Source organism: Lipophrys pholis (assembly GCF_963383615.2).
Source record: "Lipophrys pholis genome assembly, chromosome: 21".
NCBI lineage: Eukaryota > Metazoa > Chordata > Actinopteri > Blenniiformes > Blenniidae > Lipophrys > Lipophrys pholis.
In genome coordinates this window covers 7818098-7838739 of record NC_137649.1, presented here as the reverse complement: position 1 = coordinate 7838739, position 20642 = coordinate 7818098, and the positions used below count along the sequence as shown (strand labels likewise).

General features: G+C 42.3%; 2 protein-coding genes across 2 annotated transcripts; both read right to left on the bottom strand.

The window, feature by feature from the left end:
- sec63 (SEC63 homolog, protein translocation regulator) lies at positions 1-14341 on the bottom strand. Its single transcript, XM_080491014.1, has 20 exons — positions 14071-14341; positions 13056-13155; positions 11761-11875; positions 11468-11580; positions 11319-11380; positions 10921-10979; positions 10533-10583; positions 10304-10412; positions 10078-10172; positions 9374-9506; positions 8644-8736; positions 8400-8545; positions 6781-6928; positions 6576-6658; positions 6346-6417; positions 6077-6232; positions 5819-5998; positions 5484-5684; positions 3907-4011; positions 1-2577 (listed from the first exon to the last, which is right to left on the bottom strand). Exons 1-20 carry the CDS (start codon positions 14192-14194, stop codon positions 2440-2442), a joined length of 2283 nt encoding a protein of 760 aa, XP_080347140.1. The 5' UTR covers positions 14195-14341; the 3' UTR covers positions 1-2439.
- A 164-nt stretch (positions 14342-14505) lies between these two features.
- On the bottom strand, positions 14506-19602 carry iyd (iodotyrosine deiodinase). The gene is made up of 5 exons (XM_080490519.1): positions 19169-19602; positions 16775-16972; positions 16495-16654; positions 16248-16404; positions 14506-16089 (listed from the first exon to the last, which is right to left on the bottom strand). The coding sequence occupies exons 1-5, from the start codon at positions 19368-19370 to the stop codon at positions 15907-15909; spliced, it is 900 nt and encodes a 299-aa protein (XP_080346645.1). The 5' UTR covers positions 19371-19602; the 3' UTR covers positions 14506-15906.
- Between the last annotated feature and the right edge of the window lie 1040 nt (positions 19603-20642).

The following is a 20642-nucleotide window of genomic DNA, read 5'->3' as shown; positions in this document are numbered from 1 at the left end:
CTCATTTAAAATTTTTTATTTGAAATGATTTTTAAATACAAATAATATATTTTTCCATTTACAATGACAGTTCCTTTGTAAACAAAAGTGGCAGAGAGATAGTCACTGGGAAGTCGTTTGTCCGAACCGAGGCGGCCTGCTGGCCAGTCGCCTGGATAAAGTCTGTCACGGGAGAGAAGATGGTGTCGTATTTAACCTCACTGCAGTTTCTTGTTTTTGTTTTGTTTTTTCCACACAGCATTAATAACTGATGCTACATTCTATTGCAGAGCGATAAATACTCAGAATACAATATTACCTGTTAGCGTACGCCTGCTCCCAAGTTACAGGAGGGTATACTCTTGTGTATGTGGGTTTGTGTGAGGAGAGCATGCCTATGAGTACTCAAACTTTTATCCCTCCCACATCGACGTGTCAAACTATATACTGTATAGTTTAAAAAAAAAAAAAAAAGTCTTATGGATGGTGAACGATTATGCATTTCTTAAAAAAAAAAAAAAAAAACTGCAAAATAATCAACGCAGAGCTGCACAAGAAAGCTCCGTGGAGTTTCTTGATTTTCTAACACATGTAAAAAAAATCAAGGTTAGATTGCAACAATAACCAGACCCAGACTTGTGTGTAACATTTGTTATAAACTACGGCTCAGACGGAAAAGAAACTAGATTTGAATGGAAAAAGAGGGGCCATTTTGCTTAGCAAGAACCGCTTTTGTATTGCTCAAAAAGAAAAAGGAAAAGAAAGAAAAAAAAAAAAAAACTTTTCCCAGGAGATTTCATGGGGGGGGGGGGGGGGAGAAAAAAACCCAAAAAATACCAAACCACTTTCCATTTTAAATGGCAGTAATCGCAAAGTTCAACCTGTTCAGCTCGAACGAACAATGAGAAAAGGTGCTAGACAAAATACAGTCTCGCACTTAAAGTGGACTCCCAACAGGTGTTTTTTTGTTGTTTTTTTTGTTCAAGAACAGGTTGTGGGATGACGGGTGTCACGTGTCGAGGACTTAATACTCAAACCTCCTTTATACGTTCACGTTTCACAAATAACTGCCAGAGTTGCGTTAAGAGGCGAGATAAGAGATATGTGTCCCCCAAAAACAGAGGAGGAACGAGTTAATATAGAAGAAAAAAAAAAAAAAGAAAAAAATCAGACCGATCTGAAGTAATTGCAGATTTCACACTAAATCTAACAACATTTCCCAGGATCCACCGGTGCATAGCACCCAAGGTTTTGTACGTTGCTGTGTGTCAGTTGTATTCGTAAGGCCTATTTTGGGACGATGAGTGTACACTGGAATGTGCTACAATTGTGTAAATAAAAAGGGATGGAAGTCACCTCTCTAAAAAAAAAAAAAAAAAAAAAGCCACAAGTATGTGTATCTATACATTTTAGCCTCTTACAAGGACTGAAAAGTCACAACTGATTTAATGTACTCTGATTTCAAACCAAACCGTAACACTGCATGTCGTGCCGTCGCTTCCCCCAGGCGTACTTGAAGGTTACGATTCATTTCATTTTTGTCTTTCTCAGAGAAGCACAAATCAACGTGGATCACAGGGCAGGAGATCAGTATTGACTTGTAGGTACAGTGCGTACAAGTACACAATGCCTGGTGTGACAGCAAAAAGAGAAAAAAAGAAAGAAGCAAAATATTATCTGACAAGACTCAACTGTGCCCCCATGCGCGGAAAGAAGTAAACGTCCAAGTGTATTTTTTTGTTGTTGTTGTTTTTTTTCCCTCAACAGAGGAGTAAAGCTCACGTTTCTGCAGTTCAAGTGTACAATAGAAAGTATCATGGGTGTGGAAAACATTGGCGCTGAGTGATTTTAAAAAAACGGAGTACGAGTGTGGATGTGACTTCGATCAGGAAGTCACGTGTCTTTTTGTTAAATTTTGCAAATGGAATTCGCCGTTATACACCCCCCCCCCCCCCCCCCCCCTCCTCTCTCCCCCTCCTAAACAAAGAAGAAAAGAGCCCACAGAGTAGTAGTAGTAGTAATAATAATAGTAGGTCCTCCAGTCCACAGTGTGTGCACCTTTCATACCTGTACAAAGACACACAAGGTTACACACACACTCATACACACAAACACACACTCACTCACACACACACACACACACACACACATGGGCCTGTTAGTATTCACAGAATTCTCTTCCGCCAGCAGCAGAAAGTGAGCGAAAAGGTCTCTGTAGAAAAGGGGAACGCAGGTGGGGGCGGTGGGGTCATGATCACAGTAAATGATATTGTAAAGGTAAAATGGAGGAGGGCTCTGTGTATAAACCGTCCCTGGTGACCGTGGGTGTTGATCCTCGCTTGCAGCTCTTGATCCGGGTGCTGTCGGGAGTGGGGGGGAAGGTGGCCGGTCCGTGGAAGAAGGAACGAGGGAGGGCGGGAGGGGTGGGTGGGGGTGCAGAGCGTGTGCCTCCGTTTGTATTCAATCGTTGTCCTCGTCGTCGTCCTCGCTCTCCTCGATGCCGTCGCTGTCCTCCTGCTCCTCGTCCTCCTCCTCCGTGTCGGGGATGTCCCACTGCGGGTGGTTGTCCAGCATGGCCTTGGCCTCGTGGACCTCCAGCTGAAGAAACAACAAGAAAAGGCCATGTTGGTGTTACGTCACTGTTGGAGGAAGCGGCCATGTTTTACCACGGCGGTTTGCCGTTCAGTTCAGGGGTCTGTGACCTTTACGACCCAAATGGTTTGATTTTCATCCAAAAATTGATTAATCGAATTTGGAGCGAAAAAAAGATTATTCGTTTGCAAATTCAAACCCCCCCAGTTGTCCTCGTGTTCCGTTCCTCCATGTGGGTTTCCATAGTTGCACTTTTGCTCAACCCTTGAACCCTGGGTTAAAGCTTGAACTTGTTGACTGACTGAGCCTCATTTACTTTTTATTTGGGATTGTTTCTATGCATTTTAGCTCCGAGGACAATCGCAGCAATTAAGTTGGACTTTTGACAATATATCTGATGTCTGCAGTCATTTCTGAGTGCATTGAGAGAGAAAAAATTCGAAAATCGAATAGAAACTCGAATCTTTAAAAAATCATTGATTTTTTTTGTTTTTTTAGGCAAAATCACCCAGACTTACAATGTAGGATGACAAACATTTCATTTCATTTCCAGATACCTGATTTCATTCTTCTTTTCCAGACAATAGAATAGAATAGTTTATTAATCCCAGGGGGAGATTCTTTATAACACTGCTCGGCACAGAAAAAATATAAGGTTGAATATCAAATAAGACAAAATGAAAATTAAATACATTTTGAAATATTAATAAGTACAAGGCTCAACCGTTTGTTTATTCTTCTTCCATTTAAGCAGTTTTTGTCTTTTTTAAATTCTAGCCATCAAAGCATTTCTTCTACCCATTTTATTTATTGTGTCTGTTTTTTTAAGACTTTATGACTCTGAGGTGTAAATAAGATAGAAATGAGATAAAGTCTTTGTTTAGGTGTGATTTTGTGAAAGTTTAAGAGAGCCACTACAAAAGGGCCAAAGAGCCACACGTGACTCCAGAGCAGCAGGTTGCAGACTCCCGCTTTCGCTCAAGACTTTAGTTCGCACGTAAAAAAAAAAAAAAAAAAAACTACCAAAGGGGCAAAAAAGAAAAAGAAAACAAACGGTAGAAATTATGCTCCGTTTGTCCTGCACCTGATCCCTTCCCTGCCAACACGCTGGCAGCAGTTACCACCATTGTTTAGCCCGCTCCTCGTACATTTGGGCCCCAGCGGGTCGAGGGTGGCCTGTCCAGCCGCTTTGGCAGGAAATGAACCATTATATCCTGTAGAATTTATACCGATTTGGCTGAAGAAACGACTCGGTTCCTGCCAGCGGAGGGCGACCCCTGTGGGAAAAAAATAAAAATCACACACACATGCGGAGACAGCCGGCTTGGTGATCACCTTGAGTGGTTTGATCTGGTCCAGTCCCAGGTAGGAGTCGGAGCGGAGGATGACGGAGTATTGGTAGTTGCCGGTTTTGGAGGGGGCTGGAAACTTCAGCTCCACCTGGAATACAACACGGGTAATTTACTCCCATTGAAATTCAGAATGACCGATTAGGTTCGTGTAGTAGGTTCTGCATTATGCCACAAGTGATATTGCAGCCCTACAATGGAATAACGTTTATGCAAATGACTCAATGTCTGAACCAGGAATAGGTGGCGAGGGACAGACATCCGAGGTGGGTAATCAGAGGCGTACCACCACATGATGATGGGGTCCAACTGTAAATATTAGGCTCACATTGCCTCAGGATGTCATTACTATGTTGTGCAATTCCGTGTGGCAAACATCTAATTATCAGAACAATGAGGCTAATTATTATTCAGCGTGTGATCGTACAATGAGCTGTGAACATTTTACTGGCACGGCTTGATGAAAGTCGTCTTCCTGCCCGCCCCCCCCCCAAAAAAAAAACAACAACTAACAATAAATACGTAACTGCCACTTTTGCAAATGATCAGCCGTTCAGCAAAATCTGTAATGTTGAGTGACGGAGTAATTGATAGGTCGACATTGACCCGGTCACACATGGGGGGGGGGGGGGCACACGGAACCTCCTGCTGTTCCTTCCTTCACGGTGGAAACAGCCCATCTCGGACTCCATTAGGCCTTTACCTCGCTGTCAATCTGTACCAGAGTTCACCGGGATCAGGGGTGTAACGTTTGCAAAACGAGTCCGCACACAAACACACACACAGGCATAATGACACCAGTGCAAAGGGTTGCCTAGCAACAGGATGTGCCACAGCACAGGAACCAAAAAAAAAAAAAAAAAAAAGTGAACCCGGGCAACTTATTAAGATCTTTGTATCCAACAGGGATTATTGTATAATCTAAACTCTGAGTGCGGTAATGAAACACAAAGACATGATTGCATAATGCTGAACATTCTGAACAACTTTCATGCTCAAACAGTCATTTTAATAAATGAAGAAAATAAAACTGCTCAAGCAGGAACTTTGGGTTCAATTGGAACGTTTTGTCCTCTTAACTATTTTTTGATCAGTTAGTTCTACTGGTTAGAAAATGACTGCAAACCAAAAACATCCAAATAAATAAATAGAAAACGTATGAGATCTGCCACCAAAAACTGTAATTACCAAGTAATGAGCTGATTTTACATTTTTAAATAACAGATTGTTTAGTCTTTCTCAGAAAATGGTTGATTTGGCTTCTGAAAGCCTGAGCTGTCTCCTTACTTTCAATACTTTTCTGTAGCCGTTTGAACAAAAATTGGACAAACCATAAACCCACACATATACAATAGAAATAGAAATACACACATGCAAAGCTCCTGACAATTTAGAGTCACTAAATAATCTCAAGCATCCATTTTTGGGCTGATTGAAGGAAATCTAAACATGCAAACTGCAAAAACAAAGGTCCCTCAAGCCATGACGACATTCTATAACTTAAACATTACTCAAAATCTAATACTTTTTACTTATTTTTGCTTTCCCCCCCCTCCGCCTCACCTCTTCCGTGTCTTTTAGTGTGCAGACGTGATAGGGCATGGACACCAGGGTCTGATCTCGGCGGTCTGCGATGTACAGCCACCACCACTCTTGCTTCTCTTCGGGGAAGTAAAGGCTGTAGACGGGATGCGTCACCTTTGACTTGGTTTCCAACAGCGCCCGCTCTCGCCGCTGAATGCTTTGTTGCAACGCCTCCCATTCCTGCAGAGGGGGAAAGGCGGCGTTACTTTATTCTGCGCCACCTCTGACCTTTTCACGTGAAGTCAATGAGGGTTACTGAATAATGAGTTCCAGCATTTCCCGCCGATACATCTGCCCGAGTGAAGCCGTCTGACCTCCTCATCATCGCCGGCCATCTCGTCAACTTCTGTGTCGCTCTGCTTGTCACTGTCCTCGTCTCTCTCGCTGGGAGAGTCCTTGTTGGCCTCGGCCTCGTCCGACTCGCTGCCTTTGTCTGACGCGTCGTCGTCCTCCTCCTTTGTGGCCGATGCTGCTGATGCAGCCACTGCAACTTCCTGTAGCACCAAGATCGGTCATATTTTCAGCGACATGACATCAACACTGTTGCGTGCGACTGCGGGGGTGACGCTTACATTTCCCGCCACGTTTCCGTTGGCCTGCTTGGCTTTGGCAGGAGCCGGAGTGGCTTTCTTCTTGGTTAATTTTTTCTTCTTGGACTTTGCCGTCTTCTTCGCCCCTTTACTTTTGTTCTGCCACACTTTGGTTTTGGTTTTACTCGCATCTCCCTGCTTTAGAGCATACAGAAAGAAATCATTTAAAAAAGACACTACAAGAGGTATCTAAACTTTGCCTCAATCCCACTGAATTGAATTTGCATTTCGCTGTTTTGTGTTGTACTTACTGCTTCCTCTGTCGATGCTGCTTCTTCTCCGGGACACGGTGTTGATGATTCCTGCTCTTTTTCAAACATGTCCTGCACAGGAGGCACATGCAGGTTTACAACACAGGCACTTTATGCTTTGCACAGTTAATAGCACCCTCTAGTGGCAGTCCCCCAAAAAAGCATGTGCACATGCTGTTCCTGTAACTTTGCACAACATCAGTGTTGAATCAAATGAAATATTCCCTCACCGACATTCGCTTCCTGGTCAGAGTGACGGTTACTGTGACAATTGAGCCTGCTGTGATGTTATTGCTGTCTTCATCATCAAGGACTGCAACGATACGAGCAGACAAAGGTGGTTAATGTCTGCTGGGTGCAAACAAACGTAAACCAGTTGATGATAAAACAGTGTATTTGCATGTGTGTGTGTGTGTGTGTGTGTGTGGGGCTGACCCTGCAGTTTAGTATCCATGGTGAGGTGAGGGAAGCTTCCCAGCACGGCCATGACCTCGTCATACTTTTCCTCCCCGAGGAAACGCAGCATGATGCGTCTGTCCGAGTCCTTCAGACTCACCAGGTCCTGAAGGGTCCGCACCTTATACTGCACAGGGAGATAATGAGGACGGTCAAAAACACTTGAGCGGTTGATCAGCTGCACAGGTTGTACGGTGTGGTATGCCAGCTGCACTGCAAATGAAAAGAAACGACTGCAGCGGGTCATCAAGACTGCTCAGTGGATCATTGGCTCCGCACTACCACGCCGAGAGGAGATCTACCCGAGCCGGCTCCTCCGACGGGCCACAAAGATCCACAATGACCCCGCCCATCCAAGACACACTCTATTCTCCAACCTCCCCTCGAGCAGACTCAGTCATGAGAGCTCGCCCCAACAGACTGAAGAGTAGCTTCTTCCCCATGGCTGTGAAGAGACAGCTGCAGAGATCATGACCCCCCCCCTCCCGGCTTCCACACACATACGGACTACTACCTCCCAGCCAATGGACAATACATTTTGCACTTTAATACCGCACCTTACTATAGACTACTTATTTATTTAACTGTGAATGTGACATGCTGCTGCTGCTATAAGAGAGACGCAACCAAACGGAATTTCGCTGTACTATGTACAAAGACAATAAAGCTTCTTAAGCTTAATCTTAAATCTTTTCTTCACACAGAAAAGAATGGCTTCATCTCCAATACCGACTCAGTGGCTTTGCCATGCTGACTTAGTTCAGGTCATCTCAGGATTTAATTTTTTGGTGGTGGTGGTGGTGGGGGGGGGGGGACGGGGGGGGGGGGGGGGGGGGGGGGGGGGGTCTGCAAATCAATGTTCTAATGTCCTGAGAGGTCATTATCCTGTGATGAACCATTTATTAGCAGGCAGAAGGTTCATTTATGCTCTATAGTTTTGTTAAAACAGGTACTTGATGTAATCCTCACATACGTTATATTTCCATTTGGCATTTAATCCACCAGAGAGCACTACAGTCAGCAGGAGAAGACAGCAGGAGGCAACACTCAGGGTTGATTTATGCTGTTAAATCCATTGAAACATTTTGCCATTTCTGTTATTTTTGCTTCTCATCTGACACACTGGCCTCATGACTCCCTGTGGTACTGCAACGTCCCAGCGGTATTCGTAAACTTCCAGACAGCCAAGAATACACATACAATGAACCCAATGGACAGACGAATGACTGTGCATCCAACTAACGGCACAAATGAGCCTTTAGGGTGGGACACGCCTCCATCCACAGGGGGTCAATGAACACTTTGATGAGAATGAAAATAATGTGTCATCCGTTATGTCATCCGTCTGCAGCAGGTACACAAGAAGGTACGAGCGATGAACACACATTTGGACCAACAGAGTTAGTCAGATGTCGATCATTGGTTTAACTGCTCAGTGGGACTTTCTTCTTGGAAGAATGGTGTTCATTCCTCAAGCTGACTCTCCAGTTGAATTAAGACAAAAATGCACTTAAAGTTGGCGCAGTAGCACAAGGTAACCTGACATTCACGTTCTTTCAATTTGTTCACCACCTGACTGCATGCACCGAGACAATTACCTTCTTAGAAATGCAGTAGCGGAGATGCTCCTCCTCAAAATGAGGCAACTGCAGCAGCGGTGACTTCGACTCCTGCAGGCCCTGCACCGTCATCTGGGTCAGCTTCATACAGTTCTCTATGGTTACCAAACGAGGGGCATGGAGACCTGAGGGGAGGCAAGCCAGTGTCTACATATTAGCAACACAACACCTCCTGTGCTCTTTCAGCAGCCCTGTGTGGAAGTGACCTCATCTGCACGTGTACCTCCTCTGCTGTTCGCCATCATGGTGAGCTGGCAGCCCACGTTGATCATCTCTTGCAGCAGAGCCGGACTCTTCCTCACCACAAACCTCTGATCTGGAGCAGGAACACACAGAATATGTTTAATGGACAAGACCGATGGCCCGCAGTACATTTCAGTATGAGGTTAGCCCCACGAGAAATCTCTGCAGAGACTAGAGTAACTTGCAGATGACTTGTGATCATTGGTCTTCACCTCTAAATCTAATCGGAATTAATGTCGTACACTATCTCAGTAAAATGCAATGCTTCAAATGATAAAGAAATTATGAACAGGATAATGTTCAGTCCATTACTTGCATTGCCTTTTTCCCCCTTTACTGTGTGCAGTGTTGTCCCGACGTGGTACCTGATGGCTTATTCCAATCTAAATCTGATATCATGTAACGTGACCAAAGGGGGCTTATACAAACGAAACAATGCTTAAAACCTATTCCCAAACGCTCTGCGGAAAGAGTCAGGATATGAAGTTGCAATAAAATTATCAAACAGTCACAACTCACCTCCAAATAACTTGTGCAACTACATTAGTAACTGTTTTATTTCCGTATTTTTAAAGAGCCGCCTGCGACACCACAAATTGAGCAACACTTCAGAATGAAAAAGAACATCCTGACACTTCGCAGCAGAAAAAAAAAAAAAAAAGGAGCCTTTTTGTAAATAAAATCTAGTCACTAACAAAAGACTGTCCTACCTTCCTCGATCTCCTCGGACACATCCATGCGGGCCAAGTGTGCGAGCACCAAGACTCTGGCCTTCAAACTGTACGGGTAACAGAAAGGAGGCTCCTTCTTCTTCACATTAATATTCCCCAGCTCACGGATCAACTGCAAATTACAAACAACTCTTTAATAAACACGATAATTATCTTGAGTATCTTTTACCGATATTAGATGGTTAAATTTAGATAGCTAATATAATTGAGAAACTGCACAAAGTTGTATCTAATTTTTAGTGATCGGAAACATGAACTGTTTGTTTAACACCATATTTTACTTAATGTAAAAATAATGCAAACTCTGCATAGCAAGGACCCCATCAGTGTTTCCAGCAGTGGGATTTGGTTGCCTCTTTACTGTCGGGTTGTTTACTGCATTATTGCTGTTAAAAGAACAAGTGTTTAACTGTGTTTATTGCAAGTCCTTGTCCAACAGCAAAGACCTCCAGCTGGGACCTAATAATGCGCTGTCACTGGTTTGCGTCCAGGGTTGGGGGGGTATTTTTGTCAGTGCTACTTTCGTCTTATAAACCGCTCTATCTAGTTCAGGGTCATGGCGGCAATTCAAAGTGACAATGGGTGAAGTATTCTCTGGACTGGTCACCAAGACGCCAAGTTGAATAAAGATGGACAGAAGATGCGCGGGAAGCTGGACACTGGAGCACTTGGATGGGTTTTACCTGTGGCACTTCGATGTTGTCAGTGGGTCTTATGGTGGCTTCTTTATTGCTGCGAGGGTCGAACTCAAACGCTGCTGTCAACACCATGACTAAACCTGGAGGAGGAGAAATGGAATTAGTTTGCAGATAAGAGTATGGTATTCATTACACTGAAGGCGCAGACATTAAACTCTTGCTAACAATCTCCGAAATGACACCATGAGCATATAAATAAAGCAGCACTCACGTTTCATGTTCATGTTTGGCGTCTTGCACATAAAATGCATGAAGAGTTGAGTGGTGTTGATGAGGATTTGGTCTCCACTGTATCGGATTGAGCGGTACCACCATGTGCCCTGTAAGTACGAAGGGAAGCAAACACACACTGAGAAACCCACGGCGCACATAGCTGCGTCCCTCTGTCAGAAGCACAGCGTGAAACAGAACACAACTTGAAATCAGGATGAAAGATTTACCACAACCACAGGCAGGATGACCATGAAGGCAAGTCCATACACCAACAGCACCTGCACAGAGGGAGAACAAAATGTCGAATCAAGTTGTGATTCTGACCTTGACCTGGTCAGGCTGGATAAAATTAGAATGTTCTGTTTTACGGTGTCGCAAGGTGCCGTACAATAAAAACAGAAAACACAGCAGGAAGGAAAAGAGGAACTTCAGGAATAAAATAAAACCAAAACAGAGCTCGACTGAAACGGCGCCTCAAAGATAAATATAAACAATCAATCGTATACAATAATATTGTTTAAACAAGAAAAGTAAATGCAGTGTATCAAAATATAAATGAAGCAAACAAGTGGATACACGATCGTTATCAAGTGAGATAAGAAGTCAAATACACACGAGCATGGAGTTCTTCTGGTCAACAATCCAGGCAGGCAGGGCAATACCAAAGCTGGTTGCTGGAAAAGAAAATACGAGACGCACCAGATCAAAACAGTAATTAATTTCTATTGATATTCATTGAAGAATATAGCAGATGTAAAAACTCCAAAGTGCTGAAAAAGGACAGGTGAGTTTTGCATTTTTGGGTTGTTGAAGTTCCTCCACAGCCACTGACACAGTCTACTCATGAACACAGGAAGGGATGAGCTTCCACGTTTCAATTAATTCTCCACAGTTCAACACTTTCATGATGACGAGGGGCTGAGTCACCAGCATCACTGCAGAAGGTGTGTCAACACATTAAAATGGAAAGAAAAATAAATCTAATGTGTGCGGAAGCATGAAGCTTCGCTCACCTCCTGGGCCATCTGGGTTCCCGTATGTTTCCCAGTTCTGTCGAGACTGTTCATTTGTCAGGCTGCAGGAGAAGACAAAGGAAATGAACAGTTGATCCCAAAGGTTGAGGTGATTACTTTCATTATTACTTCCAGACATTGACACTCACGCAGCGTAGGCTTTGGCAATCCTCATGAATGTGGCCTCATCACCACCTTTGTCAGGATGGTATTTGAGCGACAATACACGGTATTGCTTCTTGATTTCTGACAGCGATGCACCCTAAACATACAAGATGAAGTCACTGCAAATTACCACAAACAATATAGTGTAATAAACACAAACAATCAGGATTTACTGAACGACTTTTCCGGAGAACTAATTGTAGAGTTAGTTGTATGTCTAATGTGCTGAATTTAGTGGCTGTGTGGAATGCACGGGCTGCTTTGTGTGTTTCTTTACCGGGTCTAGGTTGAGTACTTCGTAAGGATTATACTCCTGATACTCTCTGTCCAGCTTGGACACCTTGTAGGCTAGTAGGAGGAACACAGCCCACCCAAACAGCAACGCTGCTTTCCTGAAAAATGTTCAAACACAAACAGAAAGAAAGCACATAAACAGACAATATCAGGGAACAGCAATTGGACAAATCGGCAAAAGAAGCCCATCTCAGTCTGCCGTATGAGAGCAGAAGAAGGGCAAACCAGGTTCAGACGTTGTTGTTGTTTAGTATTTATACATAGAAGTTGAACTTGTTTCCATGACAATGAGAAGAAAAAAAAAAAACGTGGTTTGCTCTGCAGCATCTGTTTCCGTGACAACGGCTCACGAGCCTCGGTGGTCTTGACCAGAATAAATACATGATCGCTTCCTTTAATAAACACCATCACTATGATACAGTCGTGAAAAGGAAATAGATGCGGAGAGTTTGAGGGAAAAGTTGAGACATTCAATTTGACTCACACCGTCCCGATAAGAAACGCGCTGCGCTCTTCCATCACTTTTAGTCACGAACGCAATCATGCACGGGAAGAATTTTTCAAAGATGGCTGTTACGTTTTCGCGAGTAAACACAGGATGTGAATCTCATGATGAAAGGGGAGAGGAAAACAGCGGCATAAAGACACACAGCTGACAAAATGTTTCATTCCAGAGACTGAATAAGCAACACTTCATGCCAGGAGAAATGTCAAGCAGGGAAAATAAACGTTTACAGCTCAGATCACTGGTTTAGGCATAAGGACAACATAAGTAGAAAAATATAAATAAATAAAACAGCACCTGCTTCCTTAGATTTATACAAGCTTAAATTGTGTACAGACTGACATTTGCCTCATCATCCCAGCAAAGTGACAACACCTCTTTGCAGCGGAGAATGTAAGCATGGTGGGAGGATGAACAAGTTTTCTGGGTGCAATTAGTTCAAGCTCGTCACACCCAGGCGACAGCAAAGATGTGGCGTTTGACAAAAGAAACAAGACTTTCATTGCAGAGCCAAAAACATCACAGCTACCTCTATGTCAAAACATCTGCATGAAATTAATGAAAATTTAACAAGTTGGATTTGGGGGTGAAAGGAAGTGTAATCCCATTCATGACTGCAATAATTAATAGTTCAGAGGTGTCTTCAGCTCTCTATCTATCTATCTATCTATCTCTATATATATATGAACAACATTACATTAATTCAGTATCCATCCTCCTTGAATGAGTCAGAGTATACACATGACGATAGCACAGCAATTAAATGAACTCACTTTAATGTTGGAACAATGCTCTGCTGTGATTTCATTAGCCTGAGCCGGTACCACAGACACCTGCCGTGGACCCTCCGCAGGCTCTTCAGGCGAAGTTGTTCTGAAAGACACAGACAGAGAGGCCACTGAACATCTCATACATCCGACAATCGATCCAGACAATACAGACGTTTATCCCATTGAGGAATGATGTGGATAAAATATTCAGTCAGGGAGACATGTACTATCAATGTAAAACACTTAATACATATTGGGCAAAAGGTTCTAGTCCATCAGGACCAGGACCTCACGCCACCAGAACAGAGTCCCTGCTGCAGTCAGACTGCTGGTCCAACTCCCTTCAGTTCACACCCCACCACCTCATAACTCATTTATCTTATTCGTGCAATATATCATTACTTTACATACATATATATACACACATATATACCTCTTTTTGACTTTTGCCCGCTTTGATTTTTTTTGTACCACACCCCACTGTTAAATGCTTAATATGGTACCTGACAAAGTGTTTTTGATTCTGGTCAGATAAATAAACACATTTCACACCAGTTTCCATGTTGTCGTGGATATTTTATCTTTCCAGCAGAAATTACATAAAAGTCAGATTAGCTGTCTTGTTGACAAACTGATAAGTGTACTAAGATAAGGACATATGAAGATAAGGTCATAAAATGCTGACTTCTGGTGCTGCAGCTTCAGCTCAACCAGCCAGTATCGGCTGCATTTATGAAGTTTAGACCGATGTTGAGGGAAAAGTGTGTATTGTTGTTGGTGAAGCTGGCAGAGCAGCGGTGGTAACACTGTCTGGCTTGTAACTGAACAGCCACAGAGACGTGGGCATCATCCTTGTAACGCACGTTCGTTCACACCAACTGCTTTCTGGACTGTAAAGCGTGTCCGTCCAGAACCAGACGCAGCCACTCGCGGACCTCATTCAGTCCTGCCCCCGTGCAAACGCTTCATGTGTGGGTTAGTTAGCGGAGTTAGCTCGGAGCCAGACACAGGGCCTTACCAGCATTCTGATCCCGCGGCCAGAGGTAATAAGTGGCCGGGATCACAATGAGTCCGACGAAGGACGTGAGGAAATAGAAAAAGGTGTTCCCGCTGTCATCGTACTGGAACTGTTGTCCGGCCATTTCGTAGCGGCGCTCGGGTCGCCCTTCTTCTCCACCGCGGCGCTTCCCCCACTTTAACCCGACGTGTGAGAGCTGACAGACCGTTAGCAGCCCGCTAGCATCTAGCAGCGGCAGAGCTTGGTGCTCGGTGTACGTGGTGTACGCATGCGCAATGGACGCGCTCTTCTTCCACTTCTCGGTCGGAGGCTTTTCGCGCATTAGCGCCCCCAGTGCGGGGAAAAGGAAGTGAGCTTCCCCAGCAACTGGAGACCTCCCCACATTCAATTCAATTCAATTCAATTCAATTCAATTCAATTCAATTCAATTCAATTCAATTCAATTCAATTCAAGTTTATTGCAATACGCAACCCAGAAAAAACATGTTGTCAACTGTACATTGAAATTCTTTCTCTTTCTTGCTGTTGAAATGAAGAATGCCAGCAGTAAAATAACATGTAAAAGAACATGTAAAAATAAGCAGTGCAAGACAGGTAAAAACCATGTACAATACATAAGTAGCTACATTTGAACAAATTTGCACACGAACTAAACTAAAGGAAACGTTTGTAGTTGTATTAATTATATATTATAGACTATTTTGCTATTCATATTGCTTTGGCCTAACTAAGATCAAACCGAGTTTGAATGATAATGTGGCTCAACGAAGTATATTAAATGAAATATGAGGATTCACCTTTCTCAACATATCTTAACACCTAATGACAAGAACCAATGTCACAATAGGGAAGACATGAGATTACTTTTTATCAAGAGTTGTATGGTTAAGTCCCACATTTGAAATTAAAGCCTGGTGAAGTTCTTTATTGGGCAAAGTGGTGTCAATTCAGTGGGGGCACACAAAAATACCTGTGGGATTAGGACAGCAGTATCATATTTGGATTAAAACATTATAAAGAACAAATACAACAAATGTTCTCTTCCTGGTTTATTCATTGGGTAATATAATTACTCTCAAGTAACACTCACTCACATTCACACCTAGGGTCAATTTAGGGTCATGAATTAAGAGTACCCAGAGCCTGGCCGGTGTTTGAACCCGCAACCTACTCACTGTGAGATGAGAGCACAAACCACTGTGGCATTTATAATGCCTTGAAACAAGTACATGTCAGATTCTTAATCATGTGTTGTCAATACATCAAGATCAACATATGAAAAACAAAGCACAATGTAAGATATGCCACAAGAAAACAAATTGACATTAAAATGAAGTCTTTTCATGTCATTTCCAGTTCAATTCAAATACAAGAATCAAGTTAATATTCAACAAAAACAAAATTCTCAAAATCAGTTTGTGTAGCCTGAGTTAGTAATTTTCTCAATTTCAGAGCAATTCACCCATGAACATAATTACATTGGTTTGTTTGGTTGATTAGATTTACATGATTGGATTTTGATGGTGTAAAACTGTCACGGTCACTGTGACGATACGCAAATGACTTTTCCTGTTTCACAAGCATGTATGACATTGCGATGACATGATGAGCGAATAGCCAACTTATTTTTCCCCTCTACTTTCTTTTATATGTAACTTTATAAACTAGTTGATCACATTTTTGAGGCAACATACAATGCATATACTCGTGAATTGTGTGCATCATCATAGATGTTTTGTCAGGTTTTCAGTTGAAGGATAATGTTTATTTGAAGGTGAAAAAAAAAACAACCCCGATGCTGTTTCACATCCTATTTGGTCCTGCAGACTGATTGTGTTATATGTGCATCACGATATCCCCCAAAGGCTTGCGTGACAAGTCTGGCACGGTGGCATCAGCGGCTGGGTAACCGACAGGAAGGAGCATCAGGAGCTTCTCGTTGACCGGCCGCTTTAGGAGGAGCCTGAGCCGGGGGCCACAGTTGAGGGGTGTTGATGTGACGGTAACAAGACCAACGTTCTGATTAACAACAACAAAACAAACACACACACACAACAAAAAAAAATTACGTGAGAACTGTGCACTGCATTGAAAGGTCCGTAACTCGGACTAACCACCACAACAGCATGGTACTGCACGTAGAAATGTATGAATCGCTCCAGTTTGTTTGTTTTTACCTGTAAAGCAGCCAGCAGGATCCCACAGGAAATAGAGACGCTAATTTCATTGTAGTAGTGCGTCTTCTTCTTTGAATTTGGCAGAATCCCATAAGTCTGTTTGAAGACGAGGAAGAGATATGGAGCAACATCCAAGTATTCCTTCGTCCAGCTTGTCCTACACACAAGAACCAACTTGTCAGAAAGAGCGAAGGTGTGTGTTGCATTGATACTAATCAGAGTTTTTGAATGAAGTGTATATGTTCACCTGAATTTACCCAAGTCCTGGACCCACTTATCTCCCATCCTCTGCCGGTAGTTTATCTCCTCTTCCTCCTCTACGATCAACCTGACCTGGTGCTTCACTTCAGGATCCGAGACCACAACGAACGTCCAGGGCTCTGTGTGGGCTCCGCTGGGGGCTGTGCCTGCCCAGATTGAGGGGGGGGGGGGGGGGTGGACTGATAAGAGGAGAAGAAGACTTCCAAAGGATGGCTCGGGTTTCATAAGTTCTGGTCAGCGTCATGAAGTGAACTTTATTCTTGTACCTGCAGTGTGAATGACGTTATCGATGACTTCTCGTGCGACCGGCTCTGGGCTGATGAAACGCACGGACCTCCGCTGGTTCATCAAGGAGTAAAAATCTCTGGATTTCTTCAGCATCGTCTCCTCCGAGTAACGCTCTGGTGAATATGGCACATGCGCAACGTCCTCCTCTTCATAGCTGTCCACCCAATCATCCCCCTCTGAACAGAAATGGAGAGAACACGGGGATGGTTACAATTGATCTGTGAGAGTTTTTGTGGGCGAAATTTTTTCTGTTAGTGGTAACCTCCTTTTTTTACATCTGTGTTTTATTCTTTTTAAAACGGTGTTCGTTTCATCTGTACAAGACAATAAATGACACCAACTACATGCGTCTGGTTGAAAAACAAAAGATAAAAAAAACAGAACGAGCACTTAATAGAGTAAATATTATTTACAAATATATACAAATTTGTTTGTGGAACTGAGTTAGCATAGCTAGCATGATAGCAGTTAGCTCCTATCGATGCTAACGAGCCTGTCAAGTAGCAACACCACTGTGTGAAAGACTGAGCAGGGAGAGTCTCCATTGCAACAGACGCTGATCTCCTTTGAGCTCCTCCACAAGGTGCCGCTCTAATCCAATTTGTATGGGAAATCTTTTCACAGTTTTTGGGGAAAATTTCATGCAATAAGGGCGAGTAGTTTTTGCAAAAGGTTGGTAAAATACATTCATACATACATACATACATACATACATACATACATACATACATACATACATACATACATACAAACCAATAAATAATTAAATACATGCAGACGAAAACATTATCTTCTCGGCCCAACCTTCGTTGGGGAAGGTAAAAATGTGAAAAATGTGTAGGCTGTAATAACACTGAAATGTCTTTGTAACTCAATAAGACATGCATGGTGCAGCTGTGTATATTTATCACTATGCTGGATATATGCCAACAATGAGATACGACAGGCCTCTGCGTCCTATAAACCTTATCAACTGCAATATTTTTATATCAAAGCAAAAGCTTTTTTTTTTTACTGCTCATAATGTTATCTTTGGAATAACACATTTTCCATGTACACTTCATTGAAGTGTCATTATCGATAAGCCCTTTCAAACTCCTCAGGTCCAGTACAGTACAGTACAGTACAGTACAGTACAGTGCAGGAAGTACAAACTGCCATAAAACTGCACTATGACAGAACTCTGAGCTTTGACACTATCAACAGAAGAATTCCAGCCATTCAGTAGAGCCAAAGCCACACAGATCATTTTGACCTCTCATTCCTGCAGGCTGAAGAGTTAATATCTTTTCTTCGTTTTTTTAATTTTGGTTAATTTATTTTTCTCAATATAATGTTGTTGTTTTTTTAAATAATAACTGCAAAAAAAAATGTATTCGTTTTATTAGTTTGTTATTATTTGGGGAAAAAATGCGTTAGTTTCTCTCCACTCACAGTCCACTCACACCATCACAGACACAGGACGCTGCACACAGCTTAGCCACACTTGATCCAGGATTTTAGTGTTTTGTTTTTCCGCCAGTGAGTCTTCACTATAAACACTCCTCCTTTGTGCAGTGGCAATGAATTCCCAGCCACTGACCATCCGTGACCTCTGGCTCTGATGTTTGGTCAAACATCTGTACTCCGACTTTATAGTTGTTTGACGGTTCATTAAGGGGCTGCCAGGGGCCACATGCACTCTTCGCAAACATGCTCACTCTCTGGTTTGCAGGGTACAGTGAATGATTGTGCAGTACAAATAGCCATGCGAGAGTTATGAGGCTACACAGACAGGATATGTACATGTGGCTTTTATACAAGTTTTGGCTTTAGGATTAAAGACGGTCAACATTCCCCCCGTGGAAGTCACAGGTAAAATCAGTGATTTTTATTTATTTTGCTTGCATTTAAGAATCCCTAACTTGTAATTTGCTGAATAACATAATATTTGACAAAGTCCTCAAATGAGAGACACCGCTCCAGAACGTGCACTTTGACTCTTGTGTTACATTCACTTTTTCTTTTCCTATTTTCATTCTGTGTTGTAGTTTTGCAATTTTTGCTGTCAATGCAAAACACTAAAAACACTTAAAAACAAACTTTGTAAATAAAGTTTCCTTGCTAACCTATTCAAAATATGTCCAAACAATTGGAAACCTTCTATTCGATAGTTTCCCCTGCTTTGTGCCAGCAGTGTGAAGTCATTATTACAGAAATAAAGAAGGCTTGAGCAGGACTTCCAGTGGATTCACAGGCACAATCCACAGGTCACAAACCGTATAGAAAAATAAAACAAAAACTTCCATTTGCAGAGTGAGAAGCCTACTTAAGTAATTCTGCAGTTAACTTACTGTTATGGGTGTATTTTTAGGTAGGTAAAAATGGAGTACCTGTTTCTTTTGTTGAGATTTCTGAACTGTCCTGTAAGTCCTGGTCCACCCACGGCCTTGAGTCTCTGTTAGAAATCTTCTCCTTCGATCCACCTGAGGATTTAGTGGTGGTCTTCTTCCCCCATGATTTCAGCAGCATTAATCCCACCACCAGGCACAGGACCACCGTCAGGGCCGGTGTGAGGACAGAGAGCACAGCCATGATCACCTGAGCACTGTACTGCAGAGGACACAGTACAACAGCTACGTAATGACTCAATGTCCACACGTCATAAAGCCTGGCTGGGCCAGATTAACCTTTGCCTCGCACTCTGCATGAAAATGGTCTGAACAAAATACACTAATATTGAGTAATACAGTCTGTCCAGATACCTGCAATTGTTTAGTGTAAATAAGTCAGTAAACTACCATGGGTAGGTACTAATAGAGGAATCAAACGTACTTTGAAAGGTTATCAGTCTGTCGCCGAAACAAGGCGTTGTTGAGAAGTTGCAGTTTATTCTGGACCGTCACAGTCGGAGGAGTTGGAATTTCTTCCTAGGAGGCGGGAGTTCACTCATGAAAACGTTGGTTTTTTTTAGACTGAAAACGAGATTCATTCACCTGCATAACACCAACTGACTTTCAGTATCCAAATAAGATGTATCTGCATTCTAATATCAAAACCCATCTGTTCAAACTTGCCTATGCACTTTAATTGGACACTGTATACTTCACTTCACTTGTTTTTATGTTTTGTTTTTTCTTTATTCTTATGATGTTTTGATATCTTGGTGTTTTTATGCTCTTATTCTCTGTAAGGTGACCTTGGGTGACCTGGAAATTAAATTTATTATTATTATTATTATTATTATTATTATTATTATTATTATTATTATTATTATTATTATCAAGTACGAAAGAAGGGGTGCAGAGTACATCCACTCACCCGCATTCACTCCTGTGCAAACAGAATAAAGGCCCTGGATTTGAACCCCTGAACATTATATTATATTATATTATATTATATTATATTATATTATATTATATTATATTATATTATATTATATTATAGATAGATAGATAGATAGATAGATAGATAGATAGATAGATAGATAGATAGATAGATAGATAGATAGATAAGATAGCTCTCCTAATGAGGTGCACGTGTGGTGAGTGAACTTACCTAACAAATTGTATGGAAATTAATAAATGTTATCATATTTCTCTGGTATTGAAACTTAAGTCTTGAATTTTTTGGTCCGATGTATTGGAGCAGTAGTGCACAAGAAAGTGTGAAATTCATCCTGTTGTGGATGTGGATTTTGCAGCTCAAAAGAAAACAATGCTTCTGCAAATGTGATATTGTTGAACCTCACATAAGCTCATCTTCTCAGTCAGGCTCTGCAACCTGCTGCTCTGGACCCACATTTGGCTCTTTAGTACTTAGTGGCTCCCTAAGTGTTTCAGAAAATTATAGATAAATAAACGTTTT

Excerpts from the sequence above, each read along its gene's own strand:
- sec63 (XM_080491014.1), bottom strand. The coding sequence starts at position 14,194 with ATGGCCGGACAACAGTTCCAGTACGATGACAGCGGGAACACCTTTTTC. Across the intron at positions 13,156-14,070 it reads GCCGCGGGATCAGAATGCTG|AACAACTTCGCCTGAAGAGC; the intron begins GTAAGGCCCTGT and ends TGTGTCTTTCAG. Across the intron at positions 4,012-5,483 it reads CACTAAAAGACACGGAAGAG|GTGGAGCTGAAGTTTCCAGC; the intron begins GTGAGGCGGAGG and ends GTTGTATTCCAG.
- iyd (XM_080490519.1), bottom strand. The coding sequence starts at position 19,370 with ATGGCTGTGCTCTCTGTCCTCACACCGGCCCTGACGGTGGTCCTGTGC. Across the intron at positions 16,973-19,168 it reads AATCTCAACAAAAGAAACAG|AGGGGGATGATTGGGTGGAC; the intron begins GTACTCCATTTT and ends ATTTCTGTTCAG. Across the intron at positions 16,090-16,247 it reads TCCTGCTGGCTGCTTTACAG|AACGTTGGTCTTGTTACCGT; the intron begins GTAAAAACAAAC and ends GTTGTTAATCAG.